At 41.8% G+C, this 22,847-nt stretch overlaps 2 protein-coding genes across 5 annotated transcripts in view; one reads left to right on the plus strand and one right to left on the minus strand.

Moving 5' to 3' along the window:
- LCORL (ligand dependent nuclear receptor corepressor like) overlaps positions 1-6,676 on the plus strand; it is a 154,481-nt gene extending 147,805 nt beyond the window's left edge. For all 4 annotated transcript variants that reach the window (XM_025437787.3, XM_025437796.3, XM_035714698.2 and 1 more), the window contains one exon: positions 1,900-6,676. In XM_025437787.3, coding sequence (XP_025293572.1) covers positions 1,900-1,913 — 14 coding nt within the window. In that variant the 3' untranslated portion in view covers positions 1,914-6,676. The remainder of the gene's footprint in view (positions 1-1,899) is intronic.
- LOC112653568 (condensin complex subunit 3) overlaps positions 3,215-22,847 on the minus strand; it is a 42,915-nt gene continuing 23,282 nt past the window's right edge. Inside the window, exons 14-21 of the mRNA XM_025437798.3 lie at positions 20,835-21,062; positions 10,772-10,953; positions 10,298-10,472; positions 8,268-8,429; positions 7,682-7,820; positions 7,192-7,278; positions 5,625-5,691; positions 3,215-4,687 (exon numbers count right to left, since the gene is read on the minus strand). Coding sequence (XP_025293583.1) covers positions 4,564-4,687; positions 5,625-5,691; positions 7,192-7,278; positions 7,682-7,820; positions 8,268-8,429; positions 10,298-10,472; positions 10,772-10,953; positions 20,835-21,062 — 1,164 coding nt within the window. The 3' untranslated portion in view covers positions 3,215-4,563. The remainder of the gene's footprint in view (positions 4,688-5,624; positions 5,692-7,191; positions 7,279-7,681; positions 7,821-8,267; positions 8,430-10,297; positions 10,473-10,771; positions 10,954-20,834; positions 21,063-22,847) is intronic.

Raw genomic sequence — 22,847 nt, forward strand, 5'->3', positions numbered from 1 at the left:
CCGTGGCCTTAATATTCCAGGGGCCCATGGGGGCTTGGTCAGTTAAGCATCTGACTCCATTTCAGCTCAGGTCTTGATGCTCAGGGTCATGAGTTCAAGCCCGGCATTGGGCTCCACAGTATAGTGTTTATGGATCCATCTGTGCATCCCATGGATTTTTGTCTACTTTCTAAGTCGTTCAAAGTGAGAGGCGCGTCTGGTCCGTCTGGTCCCCGTTGCTTCAGGGCCGGGGGCAGGAGGTCTATTTGGCCTCCTGGCAGCTGTGCAGGAGGAGCCCCCGGCAGCTCGTGCTTTAGCGGGAGGAGGGCAAGCGGGGCGACCTGGCTCCGGGTGATGCAGTCCGGGACCTGGGGCGGCCCCGCCACGGCGTCCTGCCCGAGGAAGGGGGCGAGGCGCGCGCGCGGGGCCTGCCGTCGGGGGTGCGGGAGCGTGGGGACCCGGCGGGCAGGCAAGGAGCGGGGAGGGAAGCGGTGGGGCCTTCGGTCTCCCGAGCACAGCCAGGGCGTTTGGAGGAGGGCGCGGACCCGGACGGGCCGAGGGCGGTCCCGGGGTCGGGGGCTCCCGGGGCCAGGTGCGCCCCAGCACCTCCACCTGCGGGCAGCGGGAGCGCCAGGGTCCTGCCTCCACCTGCCGGGCTCGTGGACGTCACCTGGACGCGGGGTCACCCGGACGCGGGACGGGCGGGGGCGGGGCCGGGGGCAGCCGCCCTGCTCGGGAGCCCCAAGGGGCAGAGCCCCGCGCCCCTGGGAAGGGCTGCGCCGTCCCGCCCGCCGCCTGCCTCGGCCTCCGACGCGGGGGGCCCTGGGGGTGTGGGTGGGGGTGGGGGGGCCTTGCCGGGGTCAGGGGAGCGGCGGGGAGTCCGCTGCGAGAGCCGTTACTCGCCCACAGGCGGGGTGCGTTTACGGGGGGAGGGGAGGGGAGGGGAGGGGAGGGGAGGGGAGGGCGGGAGGGGGAGGGGGAGGGGCAGGCGGCCACTGGTCGCGGCGGGGTCCCGCCGGGGCTGCGGCTGCTGCGGCCGCGACTCGCCACGGCCTCCAGGGGGCAGCGCTGGAACCTGCTGCTGGGTTCGCGGAAGTGCGCGGGGGTCGGTGCGTGGCGGTGCGAGCGCCCTTGGGCCCCGCGCGCCCCGTGACTCAGTTTACCCTGCTCCTAGACGGCAGCCCTACACGGCCGGTCGGCGACACAGGCACATCCCGGAGTCTCGGACTTTCATCTTTAAAACCTGCAAAATAAAAAGTTCGCGAAGCGCATCCACAACATTTCAGGGGCGCCCGGCTGCGCGGGCACGTGCCTCGTCGCCCTAGATGGCGACCGGGAGCCGCGCACGGCGCAGCCCAAAGAGAAGAGCCGCGGGACAGGGACTGTCCACGGGGCACGGACGCCCGCCCGGCTGCCGCGGGCCGCCGCCGCCTCCCGCGGATGGAGCCTGGGCGGACGCCAGGGGGGCGGGTCGAGGTGCGAGCCCCGCGGGCCGTGGGTGCGGGAGCAGGCGCAGGCCCCGCAGCCGGGAGGAGGCGCCCGCTGGCCCCGGCGCCGCGGACCTAGGGGCCGTCGTGAGGCCGTCGGGCCTCGGCCTGCGCGCACTGAGCGGCGGGAACCTGCGCCAAACCCGCGGGGGGTCCGGCTCCGAACAGGGCCGCTGCTCAGGCCGACGCGCTCCCCGTGCTCCCAGCTCCGGCTCTCGGAGGGACGAGGGGCTGCGAGCGTCCCGGGGAAGGGGGCCCGGGGAGGGGGAGGGGGAGGGAGGAGGGGGAAGGGGCGCCCCCAGCGGACGCGGCGCGGGCGGAGCGCGGGTGTTGGACGCCGCCGCAGGCCGCGCCGTAACCTGAACTTTCTTTTACAAGGTTGATCATTCCTTTGAAGTCGTAAAACTAAAACGCTGTACACTTTTTCTTCCAGCGTGCTACAAATGAAAACTGATGAGCAATTGAATTTGTCCGATGGGAATACAGCAAGTGGCCCCCTGAGCCCCATTAAGATGTGCCTTACTCGTCCCATTGAATGGAATCTGAGTCTGACAGCAGCGTCCCTAGCGAGCTGTACGGCCCATAACCAAAATCTCAAAAGTGAAGAGAAGTAGATTCAGCTCCTCTTGCACTGTCCTTATTTTGTACATCAATACCCTGCATTTATCAATTGATCTTGAACTATTTCTAGTCCTGTGATGTCTTTATATTAAATCATTAGCATTAATCATTTTGATTATATTCCTTGTATTTCATTTTTTTTTTTTTTTTTACCGTTTACATCAGACCGTTGTGGAATTTTGCAGTACAAATGGATTTTGATGTTTCTCTTTTTAATGGTATTTTGTGAATTTTTTATGCCCTCAGTTTAAATACATAATTGTCCCTGGTTTTATTTCTGTGCACAAAGTTTTAATATATACTGCATTATGTGATTTAGAAAGCTAGTATTGTAAAGATTTGTGATGATGACCTGACCCATGAACAGTGTATACAGGTGGATACCAACTACCTCGAAGCAAACTGGTAAAAGGCAAAGGTACCGCCCAGAAGTCTCTTTGCAAGTCCCACACGTGCAGAGAAACGCACCACAGCTTACCGTCCAGCAGCAGGTTTCCACTGGCAGGCGGGCCTGAGCTGACCAGCCGTCTGCGCCCTTCAACCCAGGGGACCCACGGGCTGCGAGGTCAGCGGCGCGGCTGCAGGTTGGCTCCCCGGCAAGGCTGGGCCCCCACACACGTTACTGGGCCGTGTAAGTTACCAGTTTTGAATGAAAAATGGTAAATGGATTTACATCTGTTGATTTTATTGTACTTTAGCCATTTAAGTGTAAAATGTCCTTCTACATCAGGACACTACTCCTTACCTTAAACTACAATAGTGCAAAAGCACAGCTTCAGCAACAGCTACGCGACTGTGTCTAACGTGGGCAGTGAGAAGACTAAAGGTTCGGTGCTTAGCTTCATTCTTCCCGGGCCGAGAACAAAAGCTTTGGTACGTTGGCCCGCGGGGCGCACGAGCGCGGCTCCGTCCCTCGAGCGCGGCTCCGTCCCTCGGCGCCGCCGGCTGCGGGGTCAGGGACGTAGTTGGCGGGGTTTCCAAACCCGTTGTCACAGCACATTCTGTGGACACTCTGGGTCCTGGTTCTCCCACCCCCACCCCCAAGCTATTTTTAAAGTGACAGGGATTTAACAAAAGGAGACTTACGCGAGGAATCTGAAGCACAGGAAGACACAGAGCCAACAGAATGAAAGACAGGCACCTGTGTTTTATTGTTTTACGCCACCACCACATCTGCCTTTTCCTTTGCTTAACAAGCATTCTTACTTGGTATCGTTCAGACTCCTTTTGTATTTCCGAGTTTTACAAAGCACATATATGTATATAATACGGCAATTGGGTTCTAAAAAGCACAAACGATCTTAATTTAGCTCTATCTTAGAACATCACCTCAAATAAATGGCCTAAATCGTAAAAAGCACAATTACTACGAAAACAGATCCAATGTTAGGACATTTCTATTCTGGATAATCCAAGAGAAAAGGTAATGAAAGGGGTAAGAAAACATGTTTTGCTGAGTGTTGCAGAAGGACAGAGGACGGAGTTCGTAGGTGGACTTCCACAAGTCAGGGGAGTGCCAATTTGGGGAGAAACATGAAACTGACAGTGAAGACCGCGCTCCTAAGCCAGTTCATAAAGGACTTCCTGTCACACGGTCCCGCTAGAACTGTCCTGTTATCCACAGCAAGTATTGTCACGCCAGAAACAAAGCAAGCAACCCCTAATGAATATGTATTTATGTGGGGGCGCCCGGCTGGCTCAGTCAGGAGCGCCTGAGACTCTTGATCTTGGGGTCATGAGTTCAGGCCCACACTGGTGTAGAGATTACTAAAATTAATATATATATATATATATATATGTAATTGTATATGTATATGTGAACATCTCCCTAACCCAAGAAACACCATCAGAAACTTAAGCAAACGAGGGCTCCTGTATGCAGATATGGTGAGAAGAGAAATTACCCATTCAGGTAGCACAGCCAAAATGTTCTTAGTTCTTAACCACAAAAATCATCAAAAGAACCATTCAACCTAGATGGCTGGCGACTCTGGGTTCACTGTCCTAGCCCCCCTCCCTGACAGTCAGCCCCTTCGAGCCAGTGTGTGCTACTTCGTTTGCCCTGGAGATAGATGTCCCTTTCTAAACGTGCCCTGAAGCGTGTCCATCTATGCTGGGTACACACGCCCCATCGAAGTTGCGAGCTTCTCAGATGCAGCTACTAGAGCTAGCGACACCGAGAGGCGGTCCAGAACGTGAGGGCGCACGCACGGCCTGAGCAGCCGGGTCCGGAGCAGGTTCCTAGGCCCACCCCACATGTGGCTGCTCCCACGGCACTGACGCAGGCTTCTGGGAGCTCAGGGCCAGGCGCTGTCCTGCTTCAGTACAGGCCACTGTAATGTGGACTCACATCGCACAAAATCTTACAAGACATCAGAAATACATTTTCTAATTTTGATACAAGGGTAACTTAAGTAGAGACCTGAACGTACTTTGAAAGGACACGGTTAAAAGGACTTCACCTCCATCATCTCCTCTAACTTATTTCTTCATTGAGAAACTGTTCAAGGTTCAGTTTACTTTTTTCTAGTGCTGCTGTTTTGGCTCGTCTTGGCAATCTCATCTTCATTTCTGATTCTGGCTCTGGAATTTCAGGATCACTAAATAGATGTTGAAAATACACCAATTTAAATACAAGCTTTAAAACAAGTTTATCAATAAAACTTTTTGTTTCTGTCATTTATCAGCGTGTAATTGAATCCTGATTCTACTAAGTTTAAAACGAAAACCAAAAAAAAAAAAAGACTAACTATCCTGCTATCCTGCCAAGTAAATCACGGAAAACCTAGCTAACTGCTTTGTCTCTCTATATGGAACCTGGTGTTATAAGGCAAAACAACAAAATTTTGTAATGAGGTGTGTGATTAAACAGGAACAACTGCCCAAAAGAATTTTGGAGGACAACTCCAAGTGAAAAAACATTTTAAGTTCTCTTATTAAGCAACATATTCTTAAAACACTGTTTATAAACAGCAAGTTTCCCAAACATTTTAAATTTAGTCAAAACTTAACCTAAAGTTACATAACGGAAAATACACACAGTACGATTTTTCCAATAGACGAATGAGAGAGCTATAAACTTACAGCTCACAACAATGGCTTACTTGGCAGAACCTAAAACTAACACTATGCCACAAATATAATCAAGTTACAATGATAGAATAATCCTGCTTATAAAGGTCAAGAACCCAGATCTAAATCCTAAGAGCTTGCTAATTCAAGAAGGGAGGAGCCATACACATACAATCACGTGATTAGATCAGGAAATATAAACTGAAAGGACATATTCAAGACGACCACCCAGGACTAAGGGCTGCCCACCTGGAAAAGCACACAAGACATGGGAGGTCAAAGGCTCTTGATAATGGAATTTTAGACTCTCTATACCCACAACCTTGCTATTTACAGTTTTCACTGAGTATCTTACTACATAGGAGTTTCGCTCTTTCACAGTGGAAGCAAACTACAATTTCTTCTCTATTTACTAGAACCACAACAACAAAAAGCCTCTACATTTTCTAGATGTGCACGGCATACCTCTCAGAGTCAACCTCCGCAGCCCGGCGTCTCCTGTTCCTAGTCGAGGCTGTCCTTTTTCTCTGCCCTTCAAGACAGTGTATAATTCATGATCAAAATTTATCCGCAATTGCTTAGTGTTTCTAATCTATGTTCCGGGCTACCCAAATCCTTTCTTTTCCCTCTGCAACGCATTTCTCCCTAGTTTCTTTTCTTTTCTTTTTTTTTTTCCTAGTTTCTAACCAACTATTCATTTCGTTCGTAAGCTTGGATAACAGGCAAGGGAAAATATGGAAAAAAATTATAAGGAGGCAGATTTTAGTTAAATATATTTGGGAGAAAGAAGAATGTGAAAAACATGGTATGGAAAGAGAAGTACTTCTATTACAGCTATAGCACATGGTGTATGGAGAAACTAATGAAAATTAAGGTGAGAAAGGCGGGGAAAGCCCATCAATAGGCCCGGAAGAAAGAACTGTAATCAGTAAGGTAATGGCTTCTTGTAAAATATTCAAACATATACGTGGCCAATTCAAATATGTGTCGTAAAACATCATTTGTATAAAAGCTACACCTTTTAACAATATGCTGAAGGTTATAAAAATTCTACTTGCTAGAAACTTCCAAAATTAAGACAAATTTAGCCTGTGATGCTCCTCATTTATGTTAAGAACCTGATCAAATTTCTCAGAAGGAACATTTGGTTGAAATTTACATAACCTATGGATTCATGTGAAACTTACTGTTTTTCTCCAAAACCTTACATAATTGCTTATAATGCAGCTAGCCCCAGGAAAACATCCAACAATATGGGACTAATCTGTAACAACACCCGACAATAAGCATTTAAATAAGTGATTGGCTACAAAAATATTATGGCCAGATTCCATTTAGAAAAAAATTAAATCTGCACAGGAAAGGGCCTCAAAATTGTTTTCTAAGAATTAAAATAATGAGTGGCTTGTGGGTGGGATTATTAACGTTCTTTATATTAGTTTGCTTGCATGTATTTTCTGATTCTTCTGTAATAAGCATGAACTGCTTTTGTAATAATAATAAAACAATAAAAAGATGTTGAATTTCAGATTTTTTTCCAAGTGATCCCCTAATAGTCAACATTTACTTTATTCCAACAAATCCCCTATTGTTGGATATCCCTTGGGAAATAGATGATGTTGAGAAATTATGAAAGAAAATGGGGAAAAGGGAAAACAGAAGCCCAGACAAGTATTACAGGGATAAAAGGTTTTTCAAAAATGCTTAATCATATAAAGGACAGAATACAAACGATAATATAAAATCATCACTGATCATCTGATTAAAAAAAAAAAATCTTAATTCAACTCAAACAGTCCTTGGCAATATGATACACTGCGTCGTTATCACTTTCAATCAAAAGCACTTGGAGCAACACTGGTACTAGAATCTTTCAGACACAAAGCAAAACGCAGTATCAGCTTAAAGAACTGAAAATAAAGTTAAAGATACTGAGACATTTAAAACTCTTTATCTACAAGGACACTTGCAAAGTCAGTATTTCATTGGAAAACAAAATTGAAAAGTTTTATTATAAAGATCCATACACTACCTCTGTTAGTCTTTTGCTGAGTGGATTTTGATGCTCCGGTTGCTTTTACATCCCTGAGAGAAGTTTTACATGCTTCTTTACTTTTTTCTATTAAAGGAAATAATGCAACAATGTAAATTTTTTAAAACTGCATTAAATATTTTAAATGGTCTTTCCAAGTTGATTTTTCATAAAACAGAAAGGACAACCAGTATCATTAGCAGCTATTGAAAATTATCATAGATCAGTGTTCCAAGAAATGTGAATATTGGAAAGCAAACGAAACTAAGACAGTATGTATGCGTGGCTATATGATGAAAAATGTACACATAAAAAAGACCTATGAAAGTAGAATAAACACTTATCAGCAGTATGTTTTCCAAGGCAATTAAATTAGAAACATTTTTTTCATTTCTGAAATCCAACCACCACATGTGAGAGGAGAAAATAATGTGCCTCATTAAGATGAAAAGGACAGAATCTTAAAATCCTCAGGTTAGTATGCAATTACCATCTTCAACTTGGAAAGGAGTCATAGTCACGTTGTCATCCTGTGCTGCTTCTGCCTGGTCATCAAACTCTTTATTTCCTTTTTCAAACTGAATCTTGATTTTCTCCAGAGCTCTCAGACATGTCCTATCTTTTACTTGCTATAAAAGAAAATATCATTAACATTTTTAATGTAGCATTTTCCAATGTTCTTTCAAAAATGATATATATGGATATCACATTATTTTAAAACTCTTAAAAAATTCTATTTAATTTGTAAAATATTTACTTTTTTTTTTTTTTTTTCAATGATTTTATTTCTGAGAGAAGCAGAGACACAGGAAGAAGTAGAAGCAGGCTCCATGCAGGGAGCCCGATGTGGGACTCGATCCCAGAACCCCGGGGTCACAACCTGAGTCCAAGGCAGATGCTCAACTGCTGAGGCACCCGGGGGTCCCTATTTACTTCAAATAAGCAATTTGCCAACATATGTATAATTTAATACAACCATGTAATGTATTTAATACAATAATTTAATACAACCACATAAATTCTACTTTGATAAAAAATTCATGCAGCATTTATAGAGTATTTAGAAACTACTTTACCTCCAGAATTTCATTCAACAGAACCAAAAGATCTTGACCAAGATTGCTACTGAGTTCTAAAGAACTCAAGGCTTTCGTATAGACTCGAATTTCTGGTGAACATGGACATGTTAAGATCTCATTGCAAATTTTTATAGCCAAATTGTCATGAACAGATAAGGCCTAGAAAAGTCAAGAGAAAAGTCTTTGTAAATTGGAATATTGGAATATCCACCATTACAATATAGTTCCTACACATCTAACAAACATTTCCAACTTTCTTGCCATCATCTCAAACGCAAGATGTCTAGGACCAAATTTAACATATTCCTCCCAAACTGAACTCTCCCTCTTCTTACAGAGGCTCCTGTGGTACAAGGTCCAGACCCGCCCCCTTCATGACAGAGTTCTGGAGGCTAAAAGTTCTCAGGTGCAGAACTGATCCAGGCTGAAGACAGCGGGGCCCCGTCATATTCCTAGTCCATGTTCAATGGCTGGAAAAGATGCAGGTTTAACAGCCCAGCCTTCTCTTGGTTCTGGACGACTCAAAGCACTATCCCGGTTCAAGAACTTCCTGGGGGATGACCTGGGGCCCAGGTTCCTCCCCTGCCTCAGCCTACTTCCCTCGCTCCTGCAGGATGCCGATCGTGAGAAAACTCTGCAATTGAACGATGTCAACAGCTTCTTCGGAGTCTTCTCTGACCCATACTCAGGACCTTAGGGTTATCCTGGTTGGACTCTATCCTTCTTGCCTCTCTAGGCTCTTTCTGCATGTCTTTTATACTCGTGATTTTTTTCCATGTCAATACCTACTATTCTTTTCTTTCTACTTTCTATTGCTGCTATTATTCTTTTTCTACAAGCTTTTATCTCTTAAAAATCTTAAAGATTTCCAATTCCTCTCTTTATTAATATTTTCTATTCCTCTCACCAGTTCACCTCATCTAACAATACTGATCAAATTGATTTTCCTAATAGGTAACTTTCATCCCATTAAGCCTTTCAATATATATTCCCAACATCGTTATGGCAAATATGGCCAACTCCCCGTTCCCTACTAACCTTAATGCTCTGTCCCTCAACAGGGCCATCCTGGCTCCTCAGCCAGAATGATTCCTCCACAACTCCCAGCATGACTTGGGCAACCAGCTACATTTAATCACTTTTATCTAGTCTTTCTCGCTCTACCCAAACCACTGTCCAAATCCCAACAAGACCGAACTGAATTTTACTACTGATGCTGTACTCTTCACCCCCACCCACCCCATGATACCTGCCTTCTTCTAAAGTCCTAAAGCACTTAGTCGCCCTATCACCTACCCTTACTATACTTTGCCTTAATAACCTTTGTAATCTTCTTTCCAAGAACATAAAACATAATGATGTGAAAGGAATATGAAGTCACTAAATATCAATTAAAATTAAAAAGCAAAAAAAAAAAAAAAAAAAAAAATTAAAAAGCAATACTTTCAACTTAATTAGCTAGCATCTGAAATCATTAACAACACATTAACTTTCAATATGGTAACAAATCTGATTTAATTATATTAAAGGATTAAAAACCTAGCTTAAATTTAATTTATGGGAAAGTTTGCAGCTAATTTATCTTCTTTGAATTAAAAACAAAAATAAGCTTGAGGTGAGCTTCATTCTTTCGATTCTCCTTCCTTGTATCAGAAATATAGCAGGTATAACCCAACATTTGAAGGAAGACTCAATGAGTCCTAAATAAATACAGGACATTTTTCAGACTGTTTAACAGCCAGCGCTAGGTCGGGAAGGGGTAGTGAAAGTGATTTTTGGCAAGTTCTGAATTTCAGTAGCAAAAACGCTAGCATTGACTACTTCTATCTTTATATGATTATCACATTTCCCAAAAGGTCTTTTTCTTACTTTGTGTTTATATGCCACCATATACACCAGAACTCTCAAGATCAAAATGTGGCTTCTCTCTGTGTCAAAGAACCTATGAAAAGGATTATTTCATCAAAAACAGTTACCTCCATGACAGGCATTATCCTTACTATCCATAGACTAACTTCCTCACCCACCTGGTAATCTTGTGAATTCTTGGCCTGAGGATTTAATCCACTTGGTCTTGTCAAATCTACAAATAACTCAGCAACATTAGTGATATCTACTTCAGCTAAAGGAGAAGATGCAGGAGCACTGGCCAGTGTTTGCAGAGTTGGAAGAAAGGCTTCTTCAAAACATTCCTGATTAGTCCTATTGAAAAACAATTTGAAAAATTTGTGAGCAAAGAAAAGGCATATGATTCTCAAAAAAACAAAACAAACAAAAAAAGAACAAACAAACAACAAAAAAGTATAAAATTCACCCCATCAAGATAACAGTATATTTTCATCGAGGAAAGAGACAAATAATTCAGGTAAATAAAATCTAATTAAGTTCACATTTTTATCACTAACCACTGAAAAAAAGAAACTTGTATTTATAGATAGGACTCATGGGGAGCCTGAATTGAACTTCAACTCAGATTCTGATTGATCACTATAACCAAATACCTGCTCGCATAAGCAAACATGGGGAAGAACACGCCCAGGCAATGTCGAAGCCGAACGTCCTCTTCAGTCACAGGATTGTACCATAACAAGATAAGACGAGAAAGAATCCTGCTGCTGACCAAAAGCCCCGAGAACATCAGCTTGGCTAGTCCTTCTGCAGCTCCTGTCCTGAGTTCAGGCACCTATTAAAAATGACTTTCATTAAAAGAAATTTTAATTTGTATTTCCTTTTTAAGCCTTACAAGGCAGCCTGTCGTATAATATTTTTCTATGAACTATCAAAAAATCACTCATACTGTGAATTCGTTAAAGACACATAAAAAGATTTTAGGTTAAGGCTATGTGATAAATTATTAGTCTAGCTAAGAAAACTATAACTCCCTTAAAATTCTTTAGAAGAACCAAACAGAAACAAACAAACAAGAAAAACGGAAAAAAAAAAAAAAAAAAAAAAAAAAAAAAGAACCAAACGACCTTTTAAGTACCGTGAAAACAAAAGTCAAAGAGCCTGTATTACATGCTTCTCATGATGTAAGATCCAGAAAACACTAGTAATAACCCCTGCCGTCAGAGGGAGGTGGCCTGTAAAGGGAAGCTCCTGAGGGGATAGGGACAATGTATGTGAATAAAGGGGAACTGTGAATAGGTGTTCCCGTGCACAGTTATTCCCAGAAAGACTAATCAAAGCAAACCTTAGAGAAGAAAATGGAGAGAAGATACAGTGACATTCAAATGGAGGCACAGGCCTAAAGGCAGGTAACTGAAAGTACTAGTCATTGTGACCGAATGAATTTTTAAAGTCAAGCCTCTAACACTTCCTGGCTGCATGATCCTGTGCATATTAACTTTGTACCCCATTTTTTTCTTGAAGATTTACATATTTTAGAGAGAGTGCACGCGTGAATGGTGTAAGGGGCAGAGGGAGGGAATCTCAAGCAGACTCCCTGCTGACTGTGGCGTCCCAACGTGGGGCTCGATCCCATGATCCTGAGACCATGACCTGAGCCGAAATCAAAACTCAGATGCTCAACTGACTGAGCCACCCAGGTCCCCCATGTATCTCACTTTTTTATTAAAAAAAAAAAAAAGGGGGTGATAAAATTACAGTTACAAGGATAAAGAAAAACTACAAATAAAACTCTTACAAGTTCTACCCACGTAGAGGCGCATGGGTGGCTCAGTCGGTTAAGCACCTGACTCTTGGGTTTCAGCTCAGGTCATGATCTTAGGGTCCTGAAATCAAGCCCCATATCCACCTTGGTGCTCACCAGGAGTCTGCTTATCCCTCTCTCTCCTCCTGCTCTCTTGCTCTCTCTTGAATAAATAAAATCTTTTTTTCTAAAGTGCTATCCATTTAGTAAATCCTCAACAAATATCAGTTATTGGGGATCCCTGGGTGGCTCAACGGTTTAGCGCCTGCCTTTGGCCCAGGGTGCGATCCTGGAGTCCCGGGATCGAGTCCCGCATCCTGCTCCCGGCATGGAGCCTGCTTCTCCCTCCTCCTGTGTCTCTGCCTCTCTCTCTCTCTCTCTATCATAAATAAATAAATCTTTAAAAAAAAAAACAAAGCAAATATCAGTTATTATTTATATTATTACTGATAAACAGTAAATTTGTTCAATGATCACATGACAGAGATCCTGAAAATCCGGCAAAGAAATTCAACTGTAGTGAAGCAGGATGTGGAACCACTTAAGGTTTTAGAAATGGTAGAGAAATTAATACTTAAATGAGATTTAAGGAAAATTATCTTTGCAGATTATAATCTACGAATGTAAAATAAAAGTCTAAATAGAAGTAAAAACAACGGATGAGAAAATACAAGAACTATTTCAAAAATTTTTTCAAAACAAAGATTTAGAGGTCAACAAGATTAATAAGCGCTGGGCACTGGCACTAACTATTTGTAGCTCACAACAACCATGAGGGCAGAAACTTTGTTCCACTCAGTGCTGTACCCTCAACGTAAAGTGACTGGCACATAATTTGCCCTCAAGTATTTGTTCACTTAACTGAAGAACCATCCAATGAATAGGCATCAACATCCCCATTTGGCAGATGAGGAAAAAGCCAGAGACCATAAACACCTTATTGAAAATTCACACAAATGCAACCAGAACACAAATGTACAAGTCAGTAACTCCCAAGGTTGCATGCTCCCCATCTTTTTAAAATGTTTACGACATACTTTCCTGATAGCAATAGTGATCCATCTGAAGTTAAATGTGAGGAATATGAAGTGAGAACTGCAAGTCTTTAAAGCATATAAAAAAAAATTCTTATTATGGCCCAAAGGGCAGTAAAGTAAGTCAGATTTTGTTTAGTAGTGATAACAAAAATGAAGTCAAAATCACAGAATCCAGTTTAGCCAGAAAGAGATTAAGGTACCAGCACTATTGGAAACCTTCATTCCTTTGTCACACAGTTTTACTATTCACTCATTTTCTACCAATGGCATGTTAGCAAGCCCATAGCACTGGGTAATTCCCAACAGGAGATTAGTATATCGCTTGAATATTAAAATTTAAAAAGTCAACACCTGCCTTTTGACTGGTGAGGTTTTTGTTTTGTTTTGTTTTGTTTAAGATTTATTTATTCATGAGAGACACAGAGAGAGAGAGAGCAGCAGAGACACAGGAAGAGGGAGAAGCAGGCTCCCTGCAGGGAGCCTGATATGGGACTCATCCAGGGTCTCCAGGATCACGCCCTGAGCCAAGGGCAGACGCTTTAACCACTGAGCGACCCAGGCGTCCCTTGACTGGTGAGTTTAATTTATTTACTCCTAAATCACTGATAAGGACCGATCACCATAATTTTGCAATCAAAATGTGATTAAGTAAAAAACTGTTAAAAGAGACAAAGAACAATAAATACTTATATTAAAAAGGTTAATTCATCAAAAAGACAAAAGTATAGACAAACAACAGAGCCTCAAAATACATAAAACAAGCTTTGGCAGAAATGCAGGAAGAAATAGCTCAATAATAATAATAACTGAAGAGCTCTGTGTAATGGACAGAACACTCAGGCAGATCAGTAAGGAAAGAGAGGACTTGACCAACACTGCAGACCAACCAGACCCACCAAACATGCCGTCCACTCCACCTCACTATAGAATACACTTTCTTCTACAGGGCACGTGGAATATCCTCATGGATTGACACTCATGTTAGGCCAAAAACAACTCAAAATAAATTTTTTAAAAATGAAAACATCAAAGTATCTTCTCTAACCACAAGAGATTATACCTAGACAGCAATACAAGACTGTAAAATTCACAAATATGTGTAAACAATATACTTGTTATACACCAACAAACCAAAGACAATATCAAACAAAAGGAAATATAGAAAACACTTAGAAAATGAACTAAAATGAAAAATACAAAACCCCAAAACTTACGAAGTGCAACAAAAGCGGCATTCACAGGGAAATTTATAGCAGTAAATGCCCACTTTAAAACAAAACAAAACAAAAAAACTTGGGACTTCCAGGAAGATGGAGGAGGAGTACCCTGAGCTCATCTCCTCCCATGGATGTATCTAGGGTAACACCCACATCAGTGTAAATAAGCCAGGACAGACTCTCCACAGACACACGAGACTGTCCACAGGAAGAAGGGGCACTGCAGCCACTGGACAGAGGAGAGGGGGCAGACCCTCCCCACCCCAGGCACAGGAGAGACCTGCACTGCGAAGATGAATCCCTGGAACATACGGTTTTGAAAACCAGAAGGCTTAACACTGTGAATTCTTATCATCAGTGGGGCTTGACACCCAGAGCTTTAAGAAAATCAGCCAATGAGGCTCTGGGAAAGACACATGGAGATAGGAAACTCGGTCCCTGCCCTTAAGGAGACAGCTTAACAAACAATCCTGCAAAGATACAGCACAGAGGTGGTCCTTTGAAAAAGGCCAGGGGTATACGGGAAGATTTATTTACTAATCTGAGAATGTGTGCTAGAAGGACGGGGATCTTTAGGAGACTTCTCCAAGAACAAAAGACCTGGCAGGTGCCCTTGCCCTCCCCGGCTCCCCAACTTATATACCTAACACTTCAGGGAATCAGCCCAGGATGAACACTTTCCACCTACCTTGCCAACCGCACAGCCCACTCCTGAATTCTCCAGAGCTGCCCCCTCCAACCCAGACACAGCAGGAATTCCCCAAAGCAGCCAAAGCAGTGGGGTGAAGGCAAGACACCTAATCTGACAGCCAGTCCTGCCTACCAATGAAAGCTTCCCAGGGGGCAACACCAAAAGAGCCCTTTCAGTTTGTTGTGACCACATCTCCGACACTCAGTCTGACCCAATCAAGCTTAAAGTGGCCCTCCCTAGACTGGCCCACTAAAATATAGGGACTAAAGCTTGCCAACAACAGGCAAAGTGAGCCACTGCAGATGACTGGACTAAAGGCAAACACAGCTCAGCCACGAAAGGAAAAGTGCATAACACGCATAGGAGATGCCATCAACATGATACCATTTGCATTATAGGGACTTCAAAAGAAGAGAGAGAAAAGAGGAAAGAAATCTCATTTGAATAAATAGCAGCTGAAAACTTCCCAAAACTGGAAAAGGAAATAGAAATCTGGATAGGAGGCACAGAAAGCCCCTAGCAGAATCAACCCAGGGAAGTCCACACCAAGACGCGGAGTAATTAAATCGGCAAGAAGTAGTAGGGCACCTGGGGGGCTCAGTCAGTTGAGTGCCTGACTCTTGGTTTTCAGCTCAGGTCAGGATCTCAGGGCTGTGGAATCAAGCCCTGCATCTGGCTCCACGCTTAGCATGGGTGTCTGCCTGAGATCCTCTGCCTTTCCCTACGCCCTTCCTCTCCCTCTCATGCTCTCTTTCTGAAATAAATAAATAAATAAATAAATATGAGAAATGTTACAGGGGATTCTTTTAGTGGAAAAGAAACACTGTAAGCAGGAGTAAGAAAACTAGGGAACACAAAGAAGTAAAATGAAGCATACCTATAAAACTCAGTCAAGGAATTCACAGAAGTAAAGATAAAAAGTATAACATCATATACCGAAAATATACAGGGAGAGGAGGGGAAATTTAGTACTTTTAAAATTATTGGGGGATCCCTGGGTGGCTCAGCGGTTTAGCGCCTGCCTTCGGCCCAGGGCGTGATCCTGGAGGCCCGGGATCGAGTCCCGCATCGCACTCCCCGCATGGAGCCTGCTTCTCCCTCTGCCTGTGTCTCTGCCTCTCTCTCTCTCTCTGTGTCTATCATGAATAAATAAATAAATAAATCTAAAAAATAAAATAAAATTATTCAAACTGAAGTGACAATCAACTTAATATAAATTGCTTTGTCCATGTTATATGTAAATCTGATGGTTACAAGACAAAAATCGGTAACAGATACGCAGTAAGTAAAGAGGAAGGAATCCAGGTGTATCACTAAAGAAAGCCAGCAAACTGTGAATGAAAAGACCAAGAAAGGAACAGAGAACTACAGAAACAACCACAAAACAAGTAACAGAAGAGCAGTAAGTACATGCCTATCAATAATTACTTTGAATGTAAGTGGACTAAATGCTCCAATCAAAAGACATAGTAACAGAATGGATTTAAAAAGAAAAAAAAAAAATGCTGGTGGGAAGCCTGGGTGGCTCAGCAGTGGAGCATCTGTCTGCCTTAGGCTCAGGGCGTGATCCCAGAGTCCGCAGGGAGCCTGCTTCTCCCTCTGCCTGTGTCTCTGCTTCTCTCTCATGAATAAATACATAAATAAATTCTAAAAAAAAAAAAAAAAAAACACTGCTGGCTACAGGAGACTCACTTCAGACCTAAAGAACATGAAGAGTGACAGTGAGGGACAGAAAAACGTTCATCTGTAAATGGAAGTGGGAAGAAGGCTGAGGTAGAAACAGGTATCAGACAAAACAGACTTTAAAACAAAGAATTAAGTGGAGACAAAAACAATACATAATCATAAGGGAACAATCCAACAAGAAGATATAACAACTGTAAATATTTCAATGACGCATTAAATGAAATGGATCTAACATATATTCAGAACATTCTGTCGTAAAACAGCAGAATATGGGATCCCTGGGTGGCGCAGCGGTTTGGCGCCTGCCTTTGGCCCAGGGCGCGATCCCGGAGACCCGGAATCGAATCCCACATCGGGCTCCCGGTGCATGAAGCCTGCTTCTCCCTCTGCCTGTGTCTCTGCCTCTCTCTCTCTCTCTCTCTGTGACTATCATAAACAAATAAAAAATAAAAAATAAAAAATAAAAAACAGCAGAATATACATTGTTAGCCCCGGGGGCTCAGCTGGTTAGCGCTGCCTCCGGCCCAGGGCCTGATCTGAGGTCCCAGGATCGATTCCCACGTTGGGCTCCCTGCATGGTGCCTGCTTCTCCCTCTGCCTGTGTCTCTGCCCCTCTCTCTGTGTGTCTCATGAATAAATAAATAAAATCTTTTAAAAAAAAATAATTATCAAATGCACATGGACCGTTCTCAAGAATAGGCCACCTTAGCCAACAAAACAAATCTCAACAAAAGGACTAAAATCATACCATGCATCTTTTCCAACCACAACACTGTGAAACTAGAAATCAACCACAAGAAAAAATCTGGAAAGAACACAAATGCATGGAGGTCAAATAACATGCTAGTAAACGATTAAGGAGGCAACCAAGAAATCAAAAAATCAAAAAGTAAAATGGATAGACATGAAAATGAGAAAAATCTTTAGGATGCAGCAAAAGCTATTCTAAGAGGGAAGTTTATCACGATACAGGCTCATCTCAAGAAGGCAGAAAAATCTCAAACAACTTGAACTTACACATAAAGGAGCTAGAAAAAGAAGAATAAACATAATCCAAAACCAGTAGAAGGTAGAAAATAAAGATTAGAGTAAAAATAAGTGAAATAAAAACTAAAAAACTAATAGAACAATGAAGCCAGGAGCTGATTCCTGAAAAAAATCAACCAAATTGACAAATTGTTTAGCCAGACTCATCAAAAAAAGAGGACTCAAAATCAGAAATGAAAGAATAATAACTGACATCACAGAAATATGAAAGATTGTAAGAAAATATTATGAAACACTATATGCCAAAAAATTGGACAACTAAGAAAAAATAGATAAATTCCTAGAAATATGTAACCTCCCAAAACTGAATCAGGTATAAATAGAAAATTTGAAAGGCTCAATTACCAGCAATGAAATTGAGTCAATTAAAAAAAAAGTTCCCAACAAACAAGTTCAGGGCCATTTACCACAGGTGAGTTTTACCAAACATTTAAAGAAAAGTTATTACCTATTTATCTCAAACTAGTCCAAAAAAATAGAAGACAAAGGAAAGCTCCCAGCATGGAGCCTGCTTCTCCCTCTGCCTGTGTCTCTGCCTCTCTCTCTCCTCTCTGCGTATTCTCATGAATAAATAAATAAAATCTTTAAAAAAACAAGAAAAGTAAAATGGTTTGACTGCTGTGAAAAACAGTTTGGCAGGTACTCAAAGAAGTTAAAGGAATTATCACATGAAACCATAAAACTCCTAAAGAAAACAGGTCTCACTGATTTTTTGGATTTGACACCAAAAACAAAGTCAACATTAGGAAAAAGAAATAAGCGGGACTATATCAAAGTGAACAGCTCTGCACAGCAAGGGAAACCATCAACAAAATGAAAAGGCAACATACATATGCAAAAAATATTTGCAAATTATGTATTTAATAACAAATTAATATTCCAAATATGTAAGGAACTCAAATAACTCAATAGCAAAAAACCCCAAATAACCCAATAAATAATAGGTGTTGGCAGCAAGAATGTGGAGAAAGGGAAACCCTCTTGCACTGTTGGTGGGAATGCAAACTGGTACAAGCCATGCTGGAAAACAGTAAGGGGGTTCCTCAAAAAGTTAAAAATAGAACTATCCTACAATCCAGCAATTGCACTACTAGGTATTTATCCAAAGAATACAAAATTACTAATTCAAAGGCATACATGCTCCCCAATGCTTAGAGCAGCATTATCTATAGTAGCCAAATTCTAGAAACAGTCCGAGTGTCCATCAACTGATGAGTGGATAAAGAAAATGCTTTGTACACACACACACACACACTATATTTGGAAGTAAGAAAAAGAAATCCTATCATCTGCAACATGGTAGGACAATGCAACCTTATGGACGCTGTGCTAAGTGAAATCACCAGACAAAAACAAATACTGCGTGGTATCACTTTACATGTAGAATCTTAAAAAAAAAAAAAAAAAAGTCAAAACTCATAGAAATGGAGTAGAAAAGTAGCTGCCAGGATTGGGGAGTGGGGAGAAATACAGAGACATTGGTAAAAGGATACAAACTTTCAGTTACAAATTCTTTAAAAATAAATTCTGGAGACCTAATAATGTAAAACACGGTGATTTTAATTAACACTATATTTAGTTAACAGTATACTGTATAACTGAACTTTGCTAGGAGAGTAGAACTAAATGTTCTCACTAAAATAATAGGTGAATTTTTGGGATATGTTAATTAACTGGATTGGGGGTGAATCATTAAAAAAAACTTCCATATGGCCCAGTAACCCCTTCCTAGGTATATACCCCCAAAAAACAGACAACTACACGTCCATGCATGTTCCTAACAGCACTATACCCAACAGACAAAAGACGGAGACAGCCCAAATATCTCTCAATGGATCAATGGCTAAACAAGTTGTGATCTATACACAAAATGAGAGATCCTGCTGCCATAAGAAGGAAAAAGTACTGATAAAAGCTACAACATGAATGAGCCTCGAAAATACGCTAAGTGAAACAAAGCAGACACAACGTCACATACTATATGACTGTATTTGTGTGAAACATCCAGAATAGTTAAATCCACAGAAACAAAAGGCATACTGGTCACTGTCAGAAGCAGGCAGCAGGGGAAGTAGGGAGCAACTGCTCAATGGACACAGTTCTTCCTTTGGGGATAAGGGAAATGTTTTCAAATTAGAGGTGGCAGTTACATTACATGGTGAGGGTACTAAATGCCAATTGTCCACTTCAAAAATGTTTGTATCAATATTTCACCTCAAGAAAAAAAAGTCAAGATAAAGATTTTTTAATTGTTTACATATGCTATAAAAATGTAGCTCAAGAGTACTTGAAGAAAAAAAAATCTAATCCCATATCCTATCTCAGACCTTCCACCAACCCAATGTAAAATTATTTTAAATTGTTTCTTCAGACTCCTGAAGGGAATGCATGGGGGGGCTCAGAGGTTGAGCATCTGCCTTCGGCCCAGGTCATGACCCCAGGGTCCTGAGATTGAGTCCCAGATCAGACTCCTCACACGGAGCCTGGAGCCTGCTTCTCCTTCTGTGTCTCTGCCTCTCTCTCTGGGTCTCTCATGAATAAATAAATCTTAAAAAAAAAAAGTTGATAATTTTTAAATCATAAATCACAAAGACATGGGAAAAGATGGAAAAAAAAAAAAAAAATGAGGGATCCCTGGGTGGCGCAGCGGTTTGGCGCCTGCCTTTGGCCCAGGGCGCGATCCTGGAGACCCGGGATCGAATCCCGCGTTGGGCTCCCGGTGCATGGAGCCTGCTTCTCCCTCTGCCTGTGTCTCTGCCTCTCTCTCTCTCTGTGACTATCATAAATAATAAATAAAAATTAAAAAAAAAAAAATTGAACAGGGATCCCTGGGTGGCTCAGTGGTTGGGCATCTGCCTTTGGCCCAGGGCATGATCCTGGAGTCCTGGGATCGAGTCCCACGTCGGGCTCCCTGCATGGAGCCTGCTTCTCCCTCTGCCTGTGTCTCTGCCTCTCTCTCTCTCTGTGTGTCTCTCATGAATAAATAAATAAAATCTTTAAAAAAAAAAAATGAACAGCCTCCAATAGTCATTTTTGTTTACACTTCAATTTTCTGCACATGCAATATGGCAGTGAGAAACAAAGTATATTAAGGATGAAAGAGGAATTTAATTATATTTAAAAGACAATCTTCAAATGTTGGTCAAACTTAAACTTCAGCCTAAAAAAGAATAGAGCATAAAAATAAACAATAAAAAGAAATTTCGTAACAACAGAGCTGTGATTATTTCTTACCTCACTATCTAGGAAATCAGAAAGAAGTTTCAGAACATTCTTGACTGTGGCAGTCTCTTCTTCAGCTTCTTTGAACTCTTGGTCTCCATCATTGTTTACTTCTGCATCTTCACTTTGAAGGGCTTTGATTTTTTTAGTTTTAAATGGCTCAACCCCAAATGCCATTAGTTGGTCAAAGACTGCCTTTAAAGCACTTATTTTTATTGTCACATCATCAATTTGTAAGACCTAAATTCAAACATCCCCCACCAAAAAAAAGTAAATTCAGTAAACTTTTCACTCTGTGTATGCGGCATAAAATTAACACACATCTTATTTTCTTATTCCATTTCCAACAGTCAAGTCCACATGAAACATCATTTTTCAGAAATTAAAATTTGTTTTAAAGTTATTATTTTTATTTATTTGTACCATTATATTCACACTTATATTTCATTCAGAAAAAGTTCACCTTTAGTACAAAAAAATTCCTAGAACTAGAGTCAGGCTGAATTATATTATTTATTCCTTTTATTTGAAAAAGAATGAATATATTGGCTATGATTCTTTTTAAGATCTAGAAAAACTGTTCAATTATATGCAAATTGTTTCTCACCATCTTATCAAGACAAAACATTACATTCTAACCAATTAGGGCAGCCCTGGTGGCGCAGCGGTTTGGCACCGCCTGCAGCCTGGGGTGTGATCCTGGAGACCCGGGATCGAGTCCCACGTCGGGCTCCCTGTGTAGAGCCTGCTTCTCCCTCTCCCTCAGCCTGTGTCTCTGCCTCTCTCTCTCTCTCTCTCTCTCTGTCTATGAATAAATAAAATCTTAAAAAAAAAAAAAAGAATTTCCCTCTCTTGACTTTCTAACAAGTTATTGTGAATACATGTCTTGAACCAATTTTTATTACTAAAACTTGATTTACAAAAGAACTAATATCTTACTTCCCCCAAAAGATAGCTATTTTCCCTTAATCTAAAATCTTCTGATAGCCCTAAAAATAACTTTATAAACAACTTAAGTTGTTCAGTGGTTAACTTTTTTGATCGTGAACCTTTCAAGGATCTGAAAAGACCTTAAAACCCCACTGCAGAATAACATACAAAAAAAAAAACACAAGCAAATTTTACATATATTTCACATTTGAACCTGATATCATTCACAAACATTTTTAATTTACAAAACAATTTTTATCAAGGGGCACCTGGGTGGCTCAGTTAAGCATCTGACTCTTGATCTCAGCTCAGGTCATGAGTTTGAGCCCCACACTGGGCTCCATGCTCAGCATGGAGCCTACTTTAAAAAAAAAAAAAAAATCTAGCTGTTTTTTTCAGGCAAATATTAATAGCTAGTCCCTGAAAAAAGTTTAATGATCTCAGTTGTTTATACTACAAAAAAGGGAGGGGGGAGGACAAACTTCAATTCTTTAAAACTTGAATTCCAGGGACCCCTGGGGTGGCGCAGTGGTTTAGCGCCTGCCTTTGGCCCAGGGCGCGATCCTGGAGACCCGGGATCGAATCCCACGTCGGGCTCCCGGTGCATGGAGCCTGCTTCTCCCTCTGCCTGTGTCTCTGCCTCTCTCTCTCTCTGTGTGTGACTATCATTAATAAATTTTTAAAAAAATAAAAAAAAAAAAAAACCTTGAATTCCATGACAAGGCTGCTTTTCCATTGATTCATTTGATTTGGAAGAGAGTAAAATTGTGGAATAGTTGTGATAAGAAACATCATTTATCTTTCACATCTGCTTGAATTTGACAATTCCTTTCCACAACAGAAAAGTACATATATAAAAACAAACAAGACCAAAAAAAATAGAAAAAATAAAAATATAAACAAACAACATCAAGGCTCCTATAAGCTCTGTCAAGTGGAGCATGAGTTAGCACTAAATGCTTCAGGACACTTTTAAGCACTACAGTCATTCTGCCTTTCTTTTGGCTAAAATGACCACAGCATTTTTTAAAAATATTTTATTTATGCATGAAAAGACAGACAGAGATCCAGACACAGGCAGAGAGAGAAGCAGGC

Source organism: Canis lupus, chromosome 3 (genome assembly GCF_003254725.2).
Source record: "Canis lupus dingo isolate Sandy chromosome 3, ASM325472v2, whole genome shotgun sequence".
Lineage (NCBI taxonomy): Eukaryota > Metazoa > Chordata > Mammalia > Carnivora > Canidae > Canis > Canis lupus.